A 21,005-nucleotide genomic window follows, 5' to 3' on the forward strand; every position below is an offset into this window, starting at 1 on the left:
CACGAAGACAAAGCTGTGCCGCCGTCCGTCGTCTCCATTGTCATCTCCGTTGTGTCTCCGTCGTCGTCTCCGCATCGTCTCCATCGTCGTCTCCGCATTGCGCCATCGTCGTCTCCGATCCGTCACCGTCTCCTCATCATCTCCACTCCGCCTTCGTCTCCACATCTCATTATTTCTTGTCTCCGCATCTGATCAACGTATCATCATTTCATGTTCATTATAAATTGAGGATATGTTACTGCGATTGGATTTTCTAGTTGTTTTGAAATTTAAAATTGGATTGTTGTCATCTTCACCTTCTAGACTCACAATTTTTTTTTTGAGTTGTTTTAGAATATTTAGTACAATGTCTCTATGGTTGATCATTTTGAGATTTGGTTTTGATATTTTTAACAGATTTTCAAAATATGGTTGAAGTTTTTTGTGTTTGTGGAGAATGAAGTTCAAATGAATCTTTCCAATGAGAGTTCTATGTTGATAAGAATATGACTACATCTTTTATCCACTTAGAAGAAGATCTTCAATATTTAATTTGGAATATTTAGTTAAATGTCTCTCTGGTTGATCATTTTGAGATTTGGTTTTGATATTTTTAACAGATTTTCGAAATATTATTGAAGTTTTTTTTGTGTTTGTGGAGAATGGACTCAAATGAATCTTTCAAGAGGAAGATATAACTTTGAGCTATGGAATTTGTTTAGAGTTGAAAAGTATTGTTTAAGATTTTTTCCCAATCTCCATAGCAAATACTCGTAACCTCAGAAGTTTCAACGGCAAGATTAGAGCTTTTCATGGAATATGTTGGTTGTGGGTTAAAGTTTGTTATTTTTTATTAACTAAGCGATAGTTGTCCTAATTATATATTAAACCTTCCAAAACAATTTGAATCATGCATGTTATTATTTCTGGAAGCCTATCAAAAAATTGCCAAATATTTTCCAACTTTATAATATATAATTTAAGTTTAAGTAAATTTATGTGTTTGACTATAACAGATGATTCTCCTCAAGCCTAGCGTCTAAACCATTATTTTTACTAAACGTGAAGGTCACTAAGTTTTTGATCTGATTTTATTTTTAAGTTGAAACGTTGCTAGATAGAAATACACTAAAATATTATTTCTGGAAGCCCTCCAAAAATTATCAAATGCTTTCCAATCATCTATAACATTTTTTCTATTTTTTTTGGTTTTGTAAAGTCATCCAGAATATGTAAAATGCTTTCTTTTTACATTCGAAATGTAAACATTTTCAATAAGCAACATAAATCTCCAATTGTTTTGCCTTGGCTCTGAACCAATATGATATTTCAGCTCAGATAGTGTTAGTCTGAGAGGTAATGAATTTCCCAGCGTGTTACTATCCTGCGTAACCAAGTAAAAAAAATTCACATTTGTTAACATCGAATTTTCTGGAAAGCTTTTCTGAAACTATAGAAATCCTTCCTGAAAATTTTTAAAAAAATACACAGTTTCACAAGCACAAGAAATCATCTAGAAATGTTATAAGCAAATTCACGAGCCTACCAAAGATATCAATATGCGTAAGCCAAACAAGTAACCAAGCAAAACGTTTTTCAAATTTGTTAATATTGGATTTTCTGGAAAGCTTTCCTGAAACTAAACAAATCCTTCCTAAAATTAACAAAACCATACAGTTTCACAAGCACAAGCAAGCGATTAACAACGTCATAAGAAAATTCACGAGCCTACAAAAAAAATATGCGTAAGCCAAACAAGTAACCAAGCAAAACGTTTCTAAAATTTGTTAATATCGGATTTTTTGGAAAGCTTTCTTGAAACTAAACAAATTGTATCAAATTCTTAGATGTGAGACTAAACAAGATTAAGACCTTTGTAGATGAACTGTTATCATTGGTATTAGACTCCCCTATCAAACTCAATTTGAAACTGTTACATTACCATTCAGGTGAAAAAAAGAGAAACACAACAAAGAGAATTTGTCTTCTTCCATATACATCCATTAACCTTAGAGACAAGAATTCATGGAAGCATAAAAAATGTAGTTACAGAGCTTATTAGGAGAGATGTAGACTCTGCACTTATTCCAAGGTTTGTCAAAAGACGAGACACACTTGTCTCTTCCGGTATTTAAAATGTATAATATATTAATATTCCATTTATTCATGTAAACTCCAAACATGTTTCTTCTCTTTTATTTGTTATCATTTTTTTACTTTCTAAAAATAAAAAGCATTACATGTTGCAGTATCTGAAGACCAACTCCAATAGTCAAAGCTATCTTCACACCAGGTTCCTTGATCAGATAAGAAATAGGAATATCAAAAATTCAAAATTGCTTACCTAAAAGCAAAGTCATGAGCTCGTCTTCCTCTGTAAGCCAAAATTATCTGTAGATGAAGCTTTCTGTAATTCATTCTTTGTAACTCCGATTATGCTCTATTTGTTCAATTCAAACAACAAAACACGCTTAAAGTATCATCCAAAGAACAACAACACGAAAGCCTCAAATCTCAATTTGAAAACCCTAAGTAAACTTGAGCTTTTCTTTGTACACCATTGATAAAAACGATTGAAACATACCGATTCACAGTTCATTCTTGTAATGAATTATGAAGACTTTTGTTTCATTTAGGCTGTTATTGAAGAAGTTTCGAGATGTTTGAAGTAATTTTATTAATAAAGTGTTAAAACCTGAAACTTCTTCAATAACAACCTAAATAAAACAAAAGTCTTCATAGTTCATTACAAACTTCGTAGGAACATTTCATACTTGGCTAAGTCAACATTAAACAAAGTTCAAAAATATAGTTTAAGCTAAACAGAAAATGAGTGTGACATATTGACTTTCTCTAACCTTTCTTGAAATCTTTTCTTCTGCTTGATTCGGCTTGGATGGCGTCTTATTTGATGGCTCTTTGTCAGTCTACAAAAATCAGGAAGGCTATCATGATTATGTACAAAAGCTTCCAAAACTACTTGAAAACTCCAATTGTAAAACAAGAATGAGCATATATGTGTTGTGTCACATTAGGTGAAAAATATTGATTCCTAGTCTGTGTCTCAGCCTATAAGGCAAAAGAAAACTATAAGAGTTTTTTTCAGAATAAATCTTACATCATTGTCAAGTTATTCTTCCGCTGGTTTTTGATTGGACGGGGCCTCATTCGATGACTCTGTCTCATTCTGCAAAACTCAGGAAGGATATCATGATTATGTACAAAAGCTTCTAAAACTACTTGAAAACTCCAAGTGTAAAACAAGATTTGAGCATATACGTGTTGTGTCACATTATGGGGAAAAACTTGAGTCTCAGTCTGTGGAGACAATGGAGAGGAAAGTGTCGCATTCGATGGCTCTGTCTTTCTACAAAAAAAAAATAAGAAAGGCTATCATGACTATGTACAAAAGCTTAAAAACTACTTCAAAACTCCAAATGCAAAACAAGATTTGAGCATATATGTGTTCTGTCACTTTAGGAGAAAAAACTTGAGTCCCACTCTGTGGAGACAATGGAAAGGCAAGTGTTTCATTCGGTGGCTCTGTCTCATTCTGCAGAAAATCAGGAAAGCTATCATGATAATGTATAAATGCTTCCAAAACGTTTTGTTCCGACGAAATCAATGTTCTGAGTTGAACAAATTGTATTGAGTTTTTGTTTCTATGTTCAGATAGTACTAGAGAAGTGCAAATATGAAATTTCAAGCCTTAACGACTAAATTTCTACACAACTCAGCTTAAGATACTATGATCTGAATGCTAACTTATTTTTATATATGTTCTTGACAAGAAAAAACTATAAATTTTAGAGGAACAAGAGAACTACAACATCGACACACACGGGTTTGAAACAATATCATATCATCCAATCTACCTGCATGACCCAATCAGACTAAAAAAATTGAATCTGAGCGAAATAAAGCATTGGTGAAAGAAGAACTAGGAACATCAAAGACTCAAAATGGCTTACCAAAAAAGCAAGGTCACGAACTCGTCTTCTTCCATAAGCCAAGTTCTGCAAATGAAGCTTTCGCGAGATTTCTTCTTTTAATTATGATTATGTTCTCTCAGTTTGATTTGAACAACAAAACAAGCTCAAATCTATTATATGAAGAACTACAAAATCGAAACCCCCAAATTTCAATTCGAAAACCCTAAGTTTTCGAATTGAGATTGGAATTTTTCTTTGTAAACCACTGTCAATAATGATTAAAACAGATCAATACACAGCTCGTTTCGTCGACATGGATAATCACCGCTTCGTTCCCCATTGGACTTCAACAGCTCGTCGCCGGAGGTGACTCGTCGCTGGAGATTACTTCACCATATTTTTTTTTGGTCGAGATAATATCACAGTTGAAAGAAGGACATTATAGTCTTTAGCTCTATTAATGAAGGCTATTATTCTGATTCCCAACTTGAGAGGCTAATTTTGAGACAATTATTAAAAATGGCTATTTAGAAGAATTTTCCATATATTAATGTATAATAATATTTCAAAACTAATTACAAAATTAGTGAAAATATTTACATATAGTTTTTAAAAAATAAGATCTTGTTAAAATCTTTTCAAACAGATTTGTTAAATTTTCAAAAAATATATATTTTTATATTTAAAATGAAAAGATATCAAAATATATTATGATTAAAGTAGTTCATAGATTTTATGTTTTATTTGTTTAAATAAAATACATTTAATAAAATTTTAAAGGATGGTCAAAATTAAAAAAAATCACACATGAAAAAAATCATGACATCTATTTTAGTAGAATAGATTGCAAAGTAAATAGGTAGATAAAGACAAGTGTAAGAAACTGATTAGATGATCATAGTTTCTATTTTTTTTTTCATCTCAATTATTTGATATCAATTTTTGCATATAATTATAATTATATATATATATATATAAGTTTTATATCAAAATTCATCATTTTTCATATTTTATAAACAGAGACTTGTTTCATTTCATTTGAACACAAAAAAACTCATGTTTTTACTATATTTTTGCAATTAACTCCCACTAAAATTTCGTTTTATCATTAACCATCCTTAATTAGTAAAATAGATCCCAATAATAATCGTTTTAGCACCCAAAATTCTTCTAATTATCCTTTTAACTACTCAAATCTCAACATTTCTCAATTTCAAAATCAAGCTTCCAACCAACACCAACATGTACCAAATTAACTATGGTTATCCACCAAATTTATTCATGTTGTCAGCTGTTGCAAACTATCCTCCCTATTATCGACCGATGATGCCGTATTCATCTCTGGTATGCCCGTATTATTCTACTCCAGCTGGTAATGAAAATGATTCAGATGTCAGAGCAACTGAATTCTCCGAATTTTCTACACAAATGTTCTTGTTGGTATGAGCAGCGTTCAAGCCATTCCAGATGCAGAGGATTAAACTCATTCTCACCAGAGAAGTCCCAAATGGACCACTGAGCAAAAATTAGTGCTACTGAGTGGTTGGATTTAATATGGAACATATAGCGTTTTTGGCATAAACTAAAAAGGTGATTCATATTGGGATAAAATTGCTGAGTATTGTAATGAGTATTGCTCATTTGATCCTCCACGTGACGGAAATGCATGCAGGAATCACTACAACTACGTGAATAAAAAGTTAGTCAAATGGGTTGGTGCATACGATAACGTTAAACATATGCAACAAAGCGGGTGGTCGGAAGATGATGTATTGGAGAAAGAACATGAATTATATTCAAGTGCTGGCAATGGGACTTTCAAATATATGAAAGAATGGATCGCTGTCTGTGATCAACCACGTTATGGTAGCAAGGTAGGGGGAAATCTTGGCTCTGGAAGCAGTGGATCAAAGAGATCTCATGAGAGTGACCCCAACTTTATAGGATCTAGCGCTCGTCCAATGGGAAGGGATGCAGCTAAGAAAAAGGCTAAAAGAAAGGGTAAGGGTGCATTTTTAGAAGTGGTCAACGAAGATTTTAATGAATTCATGAAAATGAAAGCACAAGAGTCTAAACACTTGGAAAAGTTAGCCATGTTGCAAGAAGAGGCAAACCTAATGCAAAAGGAGGCAACCCAAAGGCAATATGAAGCAAACGAATTGATGAAAGAAAAGACTCGTGCTAAGAAGATGAAGATATGGCTGAAGCTAAGTGAAAAGGATTGTCTCAATGACCACATCAGAGAGCTGTTGCAGCAGTTGAGCCATGACTTATTTGGAAAGTAATTGTAGTCACGAGTGGTTGTATGTATCATGTCACTCCATTTTTTTCTTTATCATGTCACCCCACGGTTGTCTACATCATATCACCCCATCCTTTAATAATGCTTGTTTGTCATTTTCTTCTTTAATAATGTTTGTTTGTCATTTTCTCCTTTAATAATGTGTATTGTATTTTATGCTTTAGTAATGTTATATTGGCACGTTAAGCTTTTATAATTGAGAATCTTATCTTCCAACCAAGAAATCCTTTGGTTCATTTTTTTTTTTATAAATGAGACTCATTCTTCCATTAATGTACCACTACCACAAATCTCACTTTGCTAAAAAAAAAAATTCAATGGATCAACCAGAAATATTTTTTTATATCGAAGCTTACAAAAAGCAATTTGAAATTGAAGATACATTTATCCTCAACCATTTTAGGGAGCGTCGAAAGAAAATAGAGGAAGGCTATCCATCTCGTGGCAAGAGAAGATATTTCACGAGAGATCATGCAGCGGCAAATCAAAGACTGATTGACGACTACTTTGCCAATCAACCTACATATGACGATTTGATGTTTTGTCGGCGATTCCGGACACAAAAATATGTTTTCCTTCGGATCGTTGGGGACTTATCAAGCAGTGACGACTATTTCACCCAACGATTTGAGGCAGCCAAGAAAGAAGGTATATCTCCATTAGAAAAATATACCACCGCCATGCGAATTTTAGCGTATGGTGTGGCGGCTGACGCGATCAATGAATACATCAAAATAGGAGGTACTACAGCGTTGGAGTGTTTGCGTAGATTCTGTAAAAGAGTCACACGACTGTATGAACAAGTGTATCTCAGAGTCCCAACTCAAGATGATCTGCAGAGAATTTTGCATGTTAGTGAAATGTGAGGGTTCCCAGGGATGATTGGGAGTATTGATTGCATGCACTAGGAATGGAAAAATTGTCCTAAAGCGTGGGAAGGACAATTTACTAGAGGAGATAAGGGAACCACCACTGTTATTCTTGTAGCTATTGCATCTCATGATCTATGGATTTGGCATGTCTTTTTTGGATGTCCAGGCACATTGAACAATATAAACGTTCTAGATCGTTCACCAGTGTTCGATGCTGTCGAACAAGGAAGTACTCCAAAAGTGATCACACATCCTAGATCAAGTAAAGACTCTGGGTTTCCGACAAGCAACTGCTACATCCATTTTATAAAGCTTTCGTCTCAATTCAAATTTAGCGTACCCTACCACCTATAGGCGGCCGTCTGTCCTACAGCCGCCCGAAAAGGAACTGCAGTGATCTTGAATAGGAATCCTACAGCGATAGATAGAATCCCCATAAAATACCACTAAATCGAGCACCAGTGATTTCGTGAATCAACGTCAGTATAATATGGCATACTATCTAGCTGAAGGTATATATCCTTCTTATCCTACATTCGTAAAATCGATCAGGCTTCCTCAAAGTGAACCATATAAGTTATTTGCACAACTTCAAGAGGGATTTCGAAAGGACATCGAACGTGCATTTGGAGTGTTACAAGCTCGGTTTAAAGTCATTCGCGAACCAGCTCGAATGTGGGACATAGCCGATTTGGCTATCATCATGATGTCATGTATCATATTGCATAATATGATTGTTGAGGATGAGCGAGATACGTATGCTCAACATTGGAACGCTTATGATCAATCTGAGGCAAGTTGATCTAGTACACTGCAACCATTTTCGACGGAGGTGCTACATGCATTTCCTAATCATGTGCGTGCTAGATCCGAGTTGCCGTATTCAAATGTCCATCACGAATTGCAATCAGATTTGGTCAAACACATATGAGCAAAATTCGGAATGTTCTGTGGTTAATGAGATTTTTTAAATTCTAAGTTAAGTCTATTGTACTAATTAAGTTATATGTGTTTTATTAGTTTTAATGTGTGATTTTTGTTTATTGTTTTGTATTTTCAGTTTTCAGTTTTTTGTGATTGAATGTGATTTAAAAATAATTATCTATATTTTTCGTATTTATCACTTACAATGTTTTTAAAAATACTAACATGTAAAATAAAAACGAAAAATTGAAATTATTTTATAAATTTATTTAATTCTTAATTATTTGATTTAATTTGAAATGATAATTTTTATTAATAATATGTAATCACAAAATAAAACATAAAATAAAATAAAAGTATAATAAATAAAATTGGTAGGGTAGGGTGTTATAATTTTTTTTTAAAACAAAACCATTGTAGAGAATAAAGAAAAGATGATGTATAAGAGAGAGAATATGATATGTGGATGAATAGATAAAAGTGCACTAGAAAAACGCTGCGTTTTGCTCTGAGGGCGATTTTCTGGCGATTGGCGAAAGGGTTTCGACTATGGTTTCGGATGCGCCGCGCGACCCTCCTGGGTCTCCGGCGAGGGGAAATCAAGGATGAATGCTCTTCAGTGGGTAAATTGGTGTCGTTTGTGGCGGCGAAGCCGGTGCCCCCAAGTTGGGTCTCTGTTGCGCAAGACAAGAGGGTTCTAAAGAAGTACGAGGTTGCGATTTCGAAAAAGGATGGGGTGCGTTTGGTAGAGATTCGAGATGACGTTCTCTCCAGTTCTACGCCGGTGTGGGAGGATTTCATTGTGGGGAAGTTCCTCGACATCTCGCCCCATGTTGCTAAAGTTCATATGGTGCTAAATAAGATCTGGAAGTATGGGGTGCTTCGGCATCGTTGTTTTTGAAGTTAATGCTACAACAATGAGGTTTCGAGTTTCGAACCCGAAAGCGAGAGAGAAGATTTTGAAAAGGGGTATGGAACATCGTTGGAGTCCCAATGGTAGTTTCAAAGTGGACGCCGAGGTCAGAGGAAGATAAGCAGGAGGAGGAGGCAACCCCAATATGGGTGCATTTGCGTGGAGTTCCTCTACACATGTACTCTTGGGAAGTCTTAGCTTTATCACAAGCGCAGTTGGGTTCCTGGTCAAACTGCATCCAGAGACCATTGCCTGCACAAATTTTGGAGTTGCAAAAGTATTTTCGAGTACTGGGAGTCAACGGAGAAGCTTTTCCACTCCACATCTGATATGTTCCGTTTCTTCAAGAAGTTAAAAAATCTTATGCCACTGATTAGAGAGATTGGTAGAGAGCAGTTGGGTAACTTATCTACTCAAACAAAGGAAGCTCATGCGGTGCTATGTAACACGCAGAAAAGTACTCTGGCTAATCCAAGCGTGGGGGCAGTTCAAGAGGAAGCAGAGGCATATGGAAGATGGCTTCACCTCGTAGGCTTGAAAGAAGACTTCCTTAAACAGAGGTCTAAGCTACACTGGTTGGATGTGGGTGACCAAGAACACACAACGTTCCACAATTCAATCAGGACAAGGCAAGCCCGAAACACCTTGAGGGAGAACAGATGTCCGAATGGTACTATGGCCAAACAGCATTCTGAGATTAAACTAGAGGCGGAGAGATTTTTTTTCCGAGATCCTAAACCAAGTTCCGGAGAGCTATCAGGGTGTGTCAGTGGAGGAGCTAAGGAACCTGCTGAAGTTTGAATGTTCCTTGGAGGACTGTAATGGTTTGGAGGCTGTTGTTTCTGCTGAGGAGATTAAGAGTGTGCTATTTGCTATGCCATCGAATAAATTGCCAGGGCCTGATGGGTTTCCTTGTGAATTCTTCAAAATGGCATGGCCGGTGATTGCTCATGACTTCACTGTTGCGGTGCAGTCTGTGTTTCAGATGGGCTTCCTTCCAAAGGGAGTTAATTCAACAATATTGGCACTCATTCCCAAGAAGACAGATGGAACGGAGATGAGGGACTATAGACCCATTGCTTGTTGCAATGTGCTCTATAAAGTAGTCTAAAACATTCTTGCGAACCGGTTAAAAAAGCTACTACCCAGGATCATTGTTGCAAACTAGTCTGCTTTTGTGAAGGGTAGGCTGTTGATGGAAAATGTGCTTCTGGCTTCAGAAGCAGTAAAGGATTATCACAAGAACTCGATCTCTCCTTGTTGTGCTATGAAACTGGATATTTCTAAAGCTTTTGATTCTGTTCAGTGTTCATTCCTTATGAACAGTCTGGTGGCTATGGGATTTCCAGAAAGATTTATTCATTGGATCAAGTTATGTGTTACCACTCCCTCCTACTCGGTCCAAGTTAACGGAGACTTAGCTGGCTATTTCCAGAGCTCAAGAGAGCTGCGCCAGGGCTGTTCCCTTTCACCTTACCTCGTTGTTCTTTGTATGAATGTTCTGTCATATAAGATAGACAAAGCGTTGAGGGAGAAGAAATTTGGAATCCATCCTCGGTGTTAATCTCTCGCCCTCACCCATCTCTGCTTCGCTGACGACTTGATGGTGTTTGTGGAAGGTACTAAGAATTCTATAGAAGGAGTGCTCTCAGTGTTTGATGAATTTGCAGGGTGGTCTGGTCTTTCTATCAGCCTAGAGAAATCAACTATCTTTATGGCAGGGATTGCTAAAGGAGAGAAAAGCAGAATTCTCACAAACTTCCCGTTTGCAGAGGGCAAGCTCCCAGTTCATTACTTGGGACTTCCTCTGATGACTCAGGCTATGGGTAGACAACATTACTTGCCACTGCTTGAAAAGATCAGAGGCCGGATAAGCACTTGGACTTGTCGGTTCTTATCTTATGCAGGAAGACTGAAATTGATTAAGTCTGTGATAATGAGCATTGTTAACTTCTGGGCCACTGTCTTTCGACTACCAAGTAAATGTTCAAAGGAGATTGAGAAGCTCTGCTCCGCTTTCTTGTGGACTGGGCCAGAACTTAAGTCTACTGGTGCTAAGGTGGCGTGGCAGGATATCTGTAAAACAAAGAGCGAGGGAGGCTGGGGATTAGGCCGTTGAAGGAAGTTAATCATGTATATGGTCTAAAGCTTATCTGGAGAATGCTTAATGGTGATTCTCTTTAGGGTAAGTGGATCAGAACTAATCTTCTCAAAAAGAAAAGTTTCTGGGAAGTTAATGAGAAAACACAAGCATGCTCTTGGACATGGAGGAAAATGCTCAAGTTGAGACATGTAGCCAGGACATTTCATATGAAGGCGGTGGGAAATGGAAGACATATCTCCTTCTGGTTAGATCGGTGGTCTGAGCTTGGGGTGATGTCTGAGTTACTTGGGGGAGAGAGGTATACTCGAAATGGGGATCCGTAGGGAGACTACTTTGGAGGAAGCTGTCTGTAATCAAAGGAGAAGGAAAAGACACAGGCGGCTTATATTAAACGACATTGAAAAGGAGATGGACTTTGTTAAGGGAAAGCTAAGATCTGGAACGGATGATGTGGATTTGTGGAGATGGAAGACGAGTTACAAAACCAACTTCTCAACCACTGAGACATGGCAGCAGACGCGAGAAGTAGGGTCGCTCTGCACCTGGGGGAAGAGTATCTGGTTCTCTCAGGCCTCACCAAAGTTTGCCTTCATGACTTGGATTGCAATGCGTGGCAGGTTAGCAACAATGGATCGCATATCTGGCTGGAGTCAGGGTGTAGACTCTACTTGTGTGCTATGTATATCGGCTACCGAAACAAGAAACCATCTTTTTTTTTAGTGCTTATTCTCATCATTGATTTGGGAACAGCTTGTTAAAGGGATTTTGTGCAGATCATATACGGATAAGTGGAACATCATTGTCGAATTGATCTCTGTCCCAACAATGGAAAAAAGGAAGAGGTTCTGTCTCAGATATGCATTCCAAGTCACCTTATATACACTGTGGTGGGAAAGAAACAAACGCCGGCATGGAAAACCCCATATGCCGTCGCAAGCCCTTTCCAAGCTTATTGATAAGTCAATTAGGAATAAGCTTAGTCTGGTGCAAAGGAAGAAAATGAAAGGCATGGAAGGTCTCTTGCAGTATTGGTTTAGTACAAGGCTGTAAATAATTTTTGATAGCTAGGAGATAGCAAGGTAGAAGGTAGAAGGTAGAAGTATGGAAGGTGTACAGAGTTAGAAGTTTTCCTTGTTTAGCCAAAGACCCACTTAATGTAAAAAATTTTTTTTGATGAATAAAATTTAACATTCTTTCAAAAAAAAAATGTGATATGGGGTAGAAATAGGGTGTTGTAACCATGTAACCAATGTACATAATCTAAGACTACTTACATTGGGGTAGTTGAAAAAAATATTCAACTAGTGAACACATACGAAACAAGAAAAAAAAGGACGTGGATTAAACCAAATTGAAAAGATTCAACTGGTTGAAAAACAAGAAAGTAAAACCCACACTGAAAACATAAACTAATCAGATTACATCTTTGAATTCCACGCTCCTAACTAGCGAGTAAAAGTCTGAGATTTTGTTTCTTTCTTAAAAAATAAACTATATTTTTTTTACATTTTTTAAGAAATTTAATTTTTATATTTGTGTGTTTTTCGTTATATTTGTGCTTTTCTTTGTATAATATTTCTCTTAAGTGATTAATAAGAGGTTTTAATAATTGTATTAAAATAATTGGACCACACATATATCAATAGGTCATATTCCTGTTTTAATAGAATAGATATAAAGTCCATAGAACTGTTAATTTTTAATTGGTTGTTGGAATTATTCAGATATTTTTTCATCCTCGTTGCTTCAGATAAATTATTTTGTAGTTAATACTTTTTATATAAAAACAATTATATCAAAATTCATTATTTTTTGTTCTCTACAAATAGAGATTTGGTTTATTTGATTTGGATACATAAATAATTTTACTCTAATTTTGATATTATTTCCTAATAAACTCTTATTTATATAAATAAAAAATATCAAAAAAAATTTTATAACTAAAACTGAATGTTTAAAATGGTTAATATAATATTTGTCATCCGAAAAAAGTTACGGAATTGCCTAATATGATTAACATATATATGACAATTAATGATTATGAATAATACATATTTAATAACAATTTTTGTGTCCTCTTTTTTTTTTTAATTTTATATTATTAAAATAAATTAAACAATCAGATTAATCATTTAATAAAAAAATAATTTTTTTCTTATATGTTATATTTTAAATTTTTTAAAATGACAATAAATTACTAAAAATGGTAAAAGTCTCACATTAAAAATTTTGTGATCAATGGTTTAACTTTTGTTTTGGTTCAAGCAAGATACAAATGATCATATATCATAAGGGTGGGCATTCAGATACACATTCGAGTTCGTATCGGGTATTTAAGATTTTCGGGATTACAGTATAAAGGTATAGAACCCGTTGGAGTATTTATACACGTCGGGTCGGGTTTGGGTATTTTATGTTCGGGTTTGGATATTTTGGTGCGGGTTTGGATATTTAAATTTTGAAGAAAAAATAAATAAATTATTGATTGGTTAAGTTTTTTGTATTTAAAATATATTTTTAACTTAACTTGTTTTCTAATTTTTAAAAGATTAAACTATTAATAGGTTTGGAGATAAAATTTTAAAAATAGAAAGACACTAATTTAGTTGTTGTTTTGAAATTTTAGATGCAACTTTTGTTAATGCAAGAAACAAAAGCTTGATATCTATTTTAAGTGAATAGCAAATGATTTTGTCAATAATTATATGTATATTATCTTATTATGAGCAATGTGAACCATTAATATAAATATTTTGAATAAAATGAAAGAAGTAAACTAGAAATTAATATATGGTTAGTATACTTATGTTTGGTCATCTTCGGATATCCATTCGGGTTGGAATATTAGCTGTTCCGGTTCAGATATTACCCGTTTGGGTTCGTATATCTAATCTCTCTGAATTCAATATCCGTTCGGGTATTTTGCTACTTCGGTTCAGATTTTCGGATCGAATTCAGATACGGGTTTTAGTATCGGATAAAATGCTCAGCCCTAATAAATCCCATGAATATGAAGTCTCATTAATAGATATTCATATTATATATATATATTTTAATATAATTTGAAATAAATTATACAAAAATATATCAATATGTTAAATTCAAAATTTGCAGTGAAAAATTACTGAGATCTTAATATTTTAATTTTGAAATTCGTATTAGAAAATCTCACATTCAAAATTTTGTGAGTAACGGTTTAAATTTTTGTTACAGCAAATATACAAATGTTAAAAAATCATATGAGTAGGAAGTGTCAATAATAAATATTTATATTAAAATATATATTATATATATATATGTCAATATCAATAAAGTTGTTTTGATTTATTTACCAAAAACGTGATTGTAAATTAACAATAGGTATTGATTTTGATTTATGTGCTTAATCTAATGTATATACTTTTATGTATACAAATTATGTTTTAAATAGGTGGCTACTGATATCTTATTTGATCTTGACAACGTCAGAAGCACACTTCTTCAAATCGAAGAGATTTTTAATATTGAAAGCACTATATATATTATTTCATTCAGATTAAATAATTTAATCTTGATTTTTATTCCTAAAAAGCTTTTAATGAAATATCATGACAAGATTTCAGTCACCTCCAGTTGAGTTTGTTTGAAGAACGAGAAATTTGATCATTCGTCTAATATTATTTCTCCCTAATACCCCACCTGGCTATTATAACTGTAAAAATGAGAGATTTGTAATATTTATTATAAGTTTTCTGGTTTATCATTTAATAAATCAAACATTTCTTAGTTTATACATAGTTTACATATACTAGAATGGTAAAGTATTATATATATTTTTATATGTATACTCTTAAGTAACTAAACCTCAAAAACGTAGGTTAATAAAATAAGCAATTTGTTTTGTTGTATTTTGGACCGAACTGGTGAATATATACTAGACATACATTTATATTTCGAGTCTGCACTTATATTATATAACAACTTGATATATTAGATTTGAACATTAACCTGTTAATATAGTTTGCCGGTAATTTTCTTCAAAATTTTGATTATTAGATATGTATCTCGAGTTAAACTAATTTTTACAAATGTCTATCTTTTTTAATTTACACTTATGTAATTCAACGAATTCATAGAAAAAGTTAAAAAATAAATAAACTCATATCAATGAAAAAAAAGACGAGAACGAAAGCACAATTTTTCAGAGGTAGAAAATGAAATCAGTTAAGAAGAGTCAATAGTAAATAAATCGAGAGCAGAAAACCTAATTTTCTTTCGTATTATACAATTGATGCTGCCTATTTGGTTTTGGTGATTTGTGACAGTCGCAAAACTTAATTTTCTTTTGTGCATATGAAGTCTTAAAACTAATTAAAATAAGATGTAATATATTAACTCTCCAACAACGATGATACATTTAAGAGACCAACATTTGTATTTGTCATTTTATAATCGATAAAGATTGTAGTGTTGCAAAATGTTAAAACCATTTAATGAACAAACATTATTATAAAAACTCACTCTGCGCATGCGCGTGGGTTATCATCTGGTATATATATATAGCCCCCATCAGATTAAGATCTTAGATGGAAACTTCTAAGGCAGGTTGCATACCGGTTCGTAAAAATGCTCTACCTTTTCCATCTCCATTTATCCCAATTCCCAAAAGACCATCCTTTGCCAACAGCTCTTCTTATCAACCTCCTTACCACATAACCACGGCCAATATTTGAAGGCAAAACACCATCTGATAGACAACTGCTCGCATGTGATCTGCAGTTACTTTTACACCGTCTTTGCCTCGTCTTTGCTTAAATCATTGACAGACCTTGGTTCCAACTTTCAAGAGAAACGAAGGATCTGCAAGCATTCTGTTTTGGAGCATCGAGCTTGTCCTCATCAGAAACCCAACCGGTCAGTATAATAGCCCTGCAGACTTTTACACCTACAGAAAAATTCAAAGTACATGAACAATCTAACCCAAGCTCAAACCTGTAAATCAAGATAAGCAAGAAGAAACATTTTTCTACTCCCACGGGTCACGGACTTAGCCGCCTCCAACATATCCTTATGTAGTGTAATACCTCTATGCTCTTTCATCAAGAAACTATTCAAACATATTACAATGTTGAGCTTTTTTAAAGTTGCACATTTGACTGATGAATGAAGCTTTACGTCATCGTCCAGCCGTTGCAGAGAGGAGCTGATAAGTTAAAAAGCTTGTTTTGATATTATGAGGTGGAGTCCTTGGGAAATTCAAAATTTACTTGGAGATGTGTGTTGCATCATATATGTTGTGAACTGAAAATTTGCTGGTAAGGATATATGATATAATCTTTTTAAACTCAACGATATTTTCTCTTATTCGTCATCGGTTCTTTGTTTATTCACACTCCATACCTAACTAGCAAAACTGACAAAGCCGAATATCTTCAAACAAAACAAAATTAAATAAAACCATTTTCAGGAATTAATCATTTCCAACAAAACAATTAAGTAACGTTTGAAACTGAGAGGGAGAAGCTAACGATAGGATCACAAAAACCTAATATTCTCAAAGTAACCTGGATAACATCCGAACTGACATTTTTTCTCACCGATCCCATGGATACGTCTTAAATCACCATCCACCACTACCTCGACTTTTCTTATTATGCTCTCTTTCTTAAAATCATAATAGCAAATACGAAATGGCTTAGATGACCATGACCATGACCATGGATAAAACACCATAAGCTCGCCGGTATGAACATCTCCTTTAGACACTACGTAACTCCCAAGTAAACATTTTAGTTCAGAAGGCAACACAGACGTCATGCTCGACCATTCCTGCTTCTCAGCATCCTCAAGAATCCACAATCTCATAACGCGTTTGTAATCATATTCTACACCTCCCAATTTTCCATTTTAATTTAAAAGACTGGAAGGGAATGTTCTCGAGAAATTTGACTCTTCAGGTGCTTTAATTAACATAATAGTCTCAGTTCTTACATCGAATCTAACTATCCTTGACTGTCGAACTTCGTAGTATATAGCGCCAGCAATGCATATCCCTCCGCCGATGACGGTACGATAAATATCTATGGTGGTGTTCTTAATCTTTCTCCACTCTTGTTTCTCAGATGATGTCACTGTGCAAACTAAATGCTCCCGTTGGATATCTTGTTGGTGAGGGCGGGACCAATCGAATCTCGTCATCATGACACACAACACTTTGTACTGATCTTCGACTGGATCATAGCCAAGAAATGCATGTATGCATCTTCTGTTGCGTGTAACATCTGGCAGTTTCACAATTTGTCTAGTGGCCGGATTACAGACTGCGATCGATCCATCACGCATGCAACAAATCAGACCGTTCACGGGTCGGGACATGGTATAGTAGACGGGATCCGAGATCGTCATGTAGTGTCTGAGGGTGACTGTGGATGAGGACTTGTCGACATCCTCCTTGCTATTGTGTTCAGGAGCGGATAATATGAAACGTTTTGTGGGGTCTAAGTGCATGAAAGGCAAAAGGAGACGAGGCTTAGTTTTTGACCTAGTCAGGAACGAGTCAACGAAGTTTTTGGTTCGGATGGCAGAGAACCACAGCTTTGAGACTGATTGGAATCGCATGAGGGGTTTTACTGGTAGCCGAGAGAGTATCTCAACGATGAGATCATGAGGGATGTCTGTTGTGGAGTTATAGCATGATCTAGGTCACTTCGTGGTGGTGGTGAGAGAGGCATTTGTGAATCTTTCATGGTGGCTTGGTGGTGAAATCCACAAACCCTAATTCAAAAAAGAAGAAGGTGCATGAAACCGTCTTTCACTTAGCATAATGGTCTCATCAGTGTTTTTAAACCCGACCCGGACTTGTGGTTGAACCGGTAAACCCGGTGACCTAGAAAAAATCCGGTTTGGATTTTGTGAAAAACCAAATATTTAGAAACCCGCAAAAACTCAGAACCCAGTACCGGTTGAACCACCGGTTGAACCAATAAATAACTTTTACTTCTTTTTTTTTAATTTTTTAATTATATTTTTAGATTATGTTTTATATTCTAAGTTTCCAATTAAGAAGTTAGGTGATAATAGCATGTTTATCCCTAAGAAACACAAATGGGTTTCTTAGGTTTTTTTGTCTAAAAAAAAAAAACTTAAAAAGCAAACCAATCGCGGGCCGCCACGAGTCAGTGGAGCCCGCGAACAGTGTAAGAAACTCACTAAAATTGGTTCTTAATAAGTAGTTTTTGTAACCGATCCTTAAGGATTTTGTGGGGGCCCACACACTAAGAACCTCACTAAGAACCCCGGATAAACATGCTCTAATAAAAAAAAAAGTTAGGTTTTTCCTTTTCGGTTTTATATTTGTGTTTTCTAGATTTTGATGAAACCAAAATTAGTTGATGTAATTTGGTGTTAATTAGTTTATTTACATTATTGATAATTTATTACAATTATCTTTTACTTTTGGTTTATTTTGTTTTTGAAGTTTAATTTACTATTCACATTAGACATTTAAATATTTATAAATTTTATGTCTTGATTTTTTTAGATATCATAACTCTTACCTTGTTAGAGAAAATTTTAAATAGTCTGAACTATTTTTTGATATTTTGTATGTCAAATGAAAATAAAAATATAAAAACTAAAGTTAAGTTTTTTTTTCTAAATGTTCTTAAACATAAACTACAGTGAAACCTCTATAAATTAATAATGTTGGGACTACACCAAAACTATAATTTTTTTTATAATTATAGAGATATTAATTTATCGATATACTAATTGAACCAAAAACTCAATTTGGGATTATAAAATTATATTATTTTATAGAGATTTTTAGCGTATATTAATTTATAGAGTATTAATTTAAAGAGGTTATACTGTATATACATATCCAAACTATTATTTTATGTTTTAAAAAAAAATTAGAAAATATTAAATTTTAGTTTCTATATTTTTATTTACGTAGCTGATATATTATTATATAATAAAATTAATTCATTTCTTAACCCGCGGTTCACCCACGGTCGGTCCAGTAACCCAGCAACCCGGTAAGTAGTCTGGTTCAGTGTCCGGGTCGGGTTTTAAAACATTGGTTCTCATCTATTTGTTGCTTTTTACACAGTTACTTTCTCAATTGTGCATTTCAATATAGATACTTCGCTAATTAGTCCTATATATATTATTATCAACAACACAGACTCAACTAAAACTCTGCAAATCAAACTAATAATTCTATGTCCATGTAAACGATTGTTGTCAAGCATTGCGTGCCAGACTTCTTGTCTTTGTATTTCGCGTTCAGGGTTCACGTAAGAGTTCTGAATAATTGAAGCTCTTGCGCTGCTGGATATCTTCTAAATATGTTGCAAAGGCAGACCATTTTTCTGGTTCTAAAATCATCTTCACCAATAAAGAACAATATATTGCAAACGTTATATGAAATTGACATAAATTCCTCAAGCATTTCATTGTCCAAATGAGAGTTTCTATTTCCGAATAAAGGGGTGATAAACTCGCTCTCATATTCCTCTCTTCCATAAACCCATCAAAACATTCCAAATTGCTATACCAGCTTTGTCCTGAGTAAGTTTCCCCCTTTTCCATAATCCATCTGTAAAACACCATCGATCCGGTATTTGAAGTAATATTACCACTTATCGATCCGATTTTTGAAGTAATATTCCTGACTCTTTTAATTGAGTGACGCGTTGTGTTATCGTTACACGTGGTGCTTCATTCCAAAGCTTTTATTTCGTTTTTGCCAATTGAAGGGTATTTCTAGAGTCAGTATCCATATTGCTGAAAACTGATGACTATTTTCTAGGTGGTGTGATCATCTAAAACAAGTAATCCATTTTTACAAAAATCATATTACCATAATACACATTAATACCATATATACATTAAATCATACGAAAATATAAGTAAATATACATTTAAATATGTAAATATATAATATACAAATTATATATACAATAATAAGTAAATACACAATTTAAAAATATATATAATATACTAAAATAATATTAATAAGTAAATACATAATAAAAATATATTAAGCATTAAAAAATAAAAAAGACTAATTGAGGCTCCACGGAACGTCCACATCGTTTTATAAACCCTCTTCGAAAAGTAGCCACATGGCATGACTACTATTATAACCTTATTACATTAAATCATATTACCATAATACACATTATTACCATATATATACATTAAATCATACGAAAATATAAGTAAATATACATTTAAATATGCAAATATATAATATATGAATTATATATACAATAATTAAATACACAATTTAAAAATATATATAATATAAAAAAATAATATTAATAAGTAAATACATATAGCATTAAAAAATTATCTTAAAATGTAAATACACAATATAAAAAAAATAGAAAAAGTACATTAAACCTTAAACATCTATCTTGAAATGTAAAATATTGATATTAAGTAAACATATAATATACTAAAATAATATTAATAAGTAAATACATAATATAAAAAATGAAAAAATACATAAATCACTAAACATCTATCTTAAAATGTAAATAAAAAAATAAAGAATGAAAATATTACATTAGACATCAATCTTAAAATATAAAAATTAAATATATGTAAATACACATTTAAATATGTAAATATATAATATACAAAAAGTAATAATAAGTAAGTACATACGAAAATATAAGTAAATATACATTTAAATGCATAAATATATAATATACGAATTATATATAGAATAATAAGTAAATACACAATTAAAAAAATATATAATATACAAAAATAATATTAATAAGTAAATACATAATATAAAAAATGTAAAAAGTACATTAAGCATTAAATATTTATCTTAAAATGCAAATACACAATTAAAAAAAATAGAAAAGGTTCATTAAAAATCTATCTGCAAAATGTATAATAAAATAAATAATAAGTAAATATTACATTAAAAGACTATTGTAATATTATCATTTGATATAAAATGAAAAAAATTAGAATA

General features: G+C 33.4%; 1 protein-coding gene, 1 long non-coding RNA gene and 2 pseudogenes across 3 annotated transcripts; 2 read left to right on the top strand and 2 right to left on the bottom strand.

The window, feature by feature from the left end:
* Window positions 1-1,147: 1,147 nt before the first annotated feature.
* LOC106409527 lies at window positions 1,148-4,789 on the bottom strand. 2 transcript variants are annotated; one of them, XR_007318994.1, is made up of 6 exons: window positions 3,951-4,789; window positions 3,259-3,532; window positions 3,098-3,166; window positions 2,838-2,906; window positions 2,324-2,370; window positions 1,148-1,363 (listed from the first exon to the last, which is right to left on the bottom strand). It is a non-coding gene; the product is annotated as an uncharacterized LOC106409527 (long non-coding RNA). The 2 variants fall into 2 exon arrangements; XR_001282099.3 differs by having other exon boundaries at window positions 2,324-2,419.
* Window positions 4,790-7,533: 2,744 nt separating this feature from the next.
* On the top strand, window positions 7,534-8,043 carry LOC125581803 (annotated as a pseudogene).
* Window positions 8,044-11,335: 3,292 nt separating this feature from the next.
* On the top strand, window positions 11,336-11,837 carry LOC111208034. The gene is made up of 2 exons (XM_022706730.1): window positions 11,336-11,643; window positions 11,777-11,837. Exons 1-2 carry the CDS (start codon window positions 11,336-11,338, stop codon window positions 11,835-11,837), a joined length of 369 nt encoding a protein of 122 aa, XP_022562451.1.
* A 4,231-nt stretch (window positions 11,838-16,068) lies between these two features.
* On the bottom strand, window positions 16,069-18,016 carry LOC106408081 (annotated as a pseudogene).
* Window positions 18,017-21,005: the final 2,989 nt, after the last annotated feature.

Source organism: Brassica napus, chromosome C2, assembly GCF_020379485.1.
Source record: "Brassica napus cultivar Da-Ae chromosome C2, Da-Ae, whole genome shotgun sequence".
NCBI lineage: Eukaryota > Viridiplantae > Streptophyta > Magnoliopsida > Brassicales > Brassicaceae > Brassica > Brassica napus.

Bases quoted from the DNA above. Each gene is read 5' to 3' on its own strand.
- LOC111208034 (XM_022706730.1), top strand. From the start codon at position 11,336: ATGGGGATCCGTAGGGAGACTACTTTGGAGGAAGCTGTCTGTAATCAA. The intron at 11,644-11,776 runs GTTAGCAACAAT...ATTTGGGAACAG, and splicing joins TGGATTGCAATGCGTGGCAG to CTTGTTAAAGGGATTTTGTG.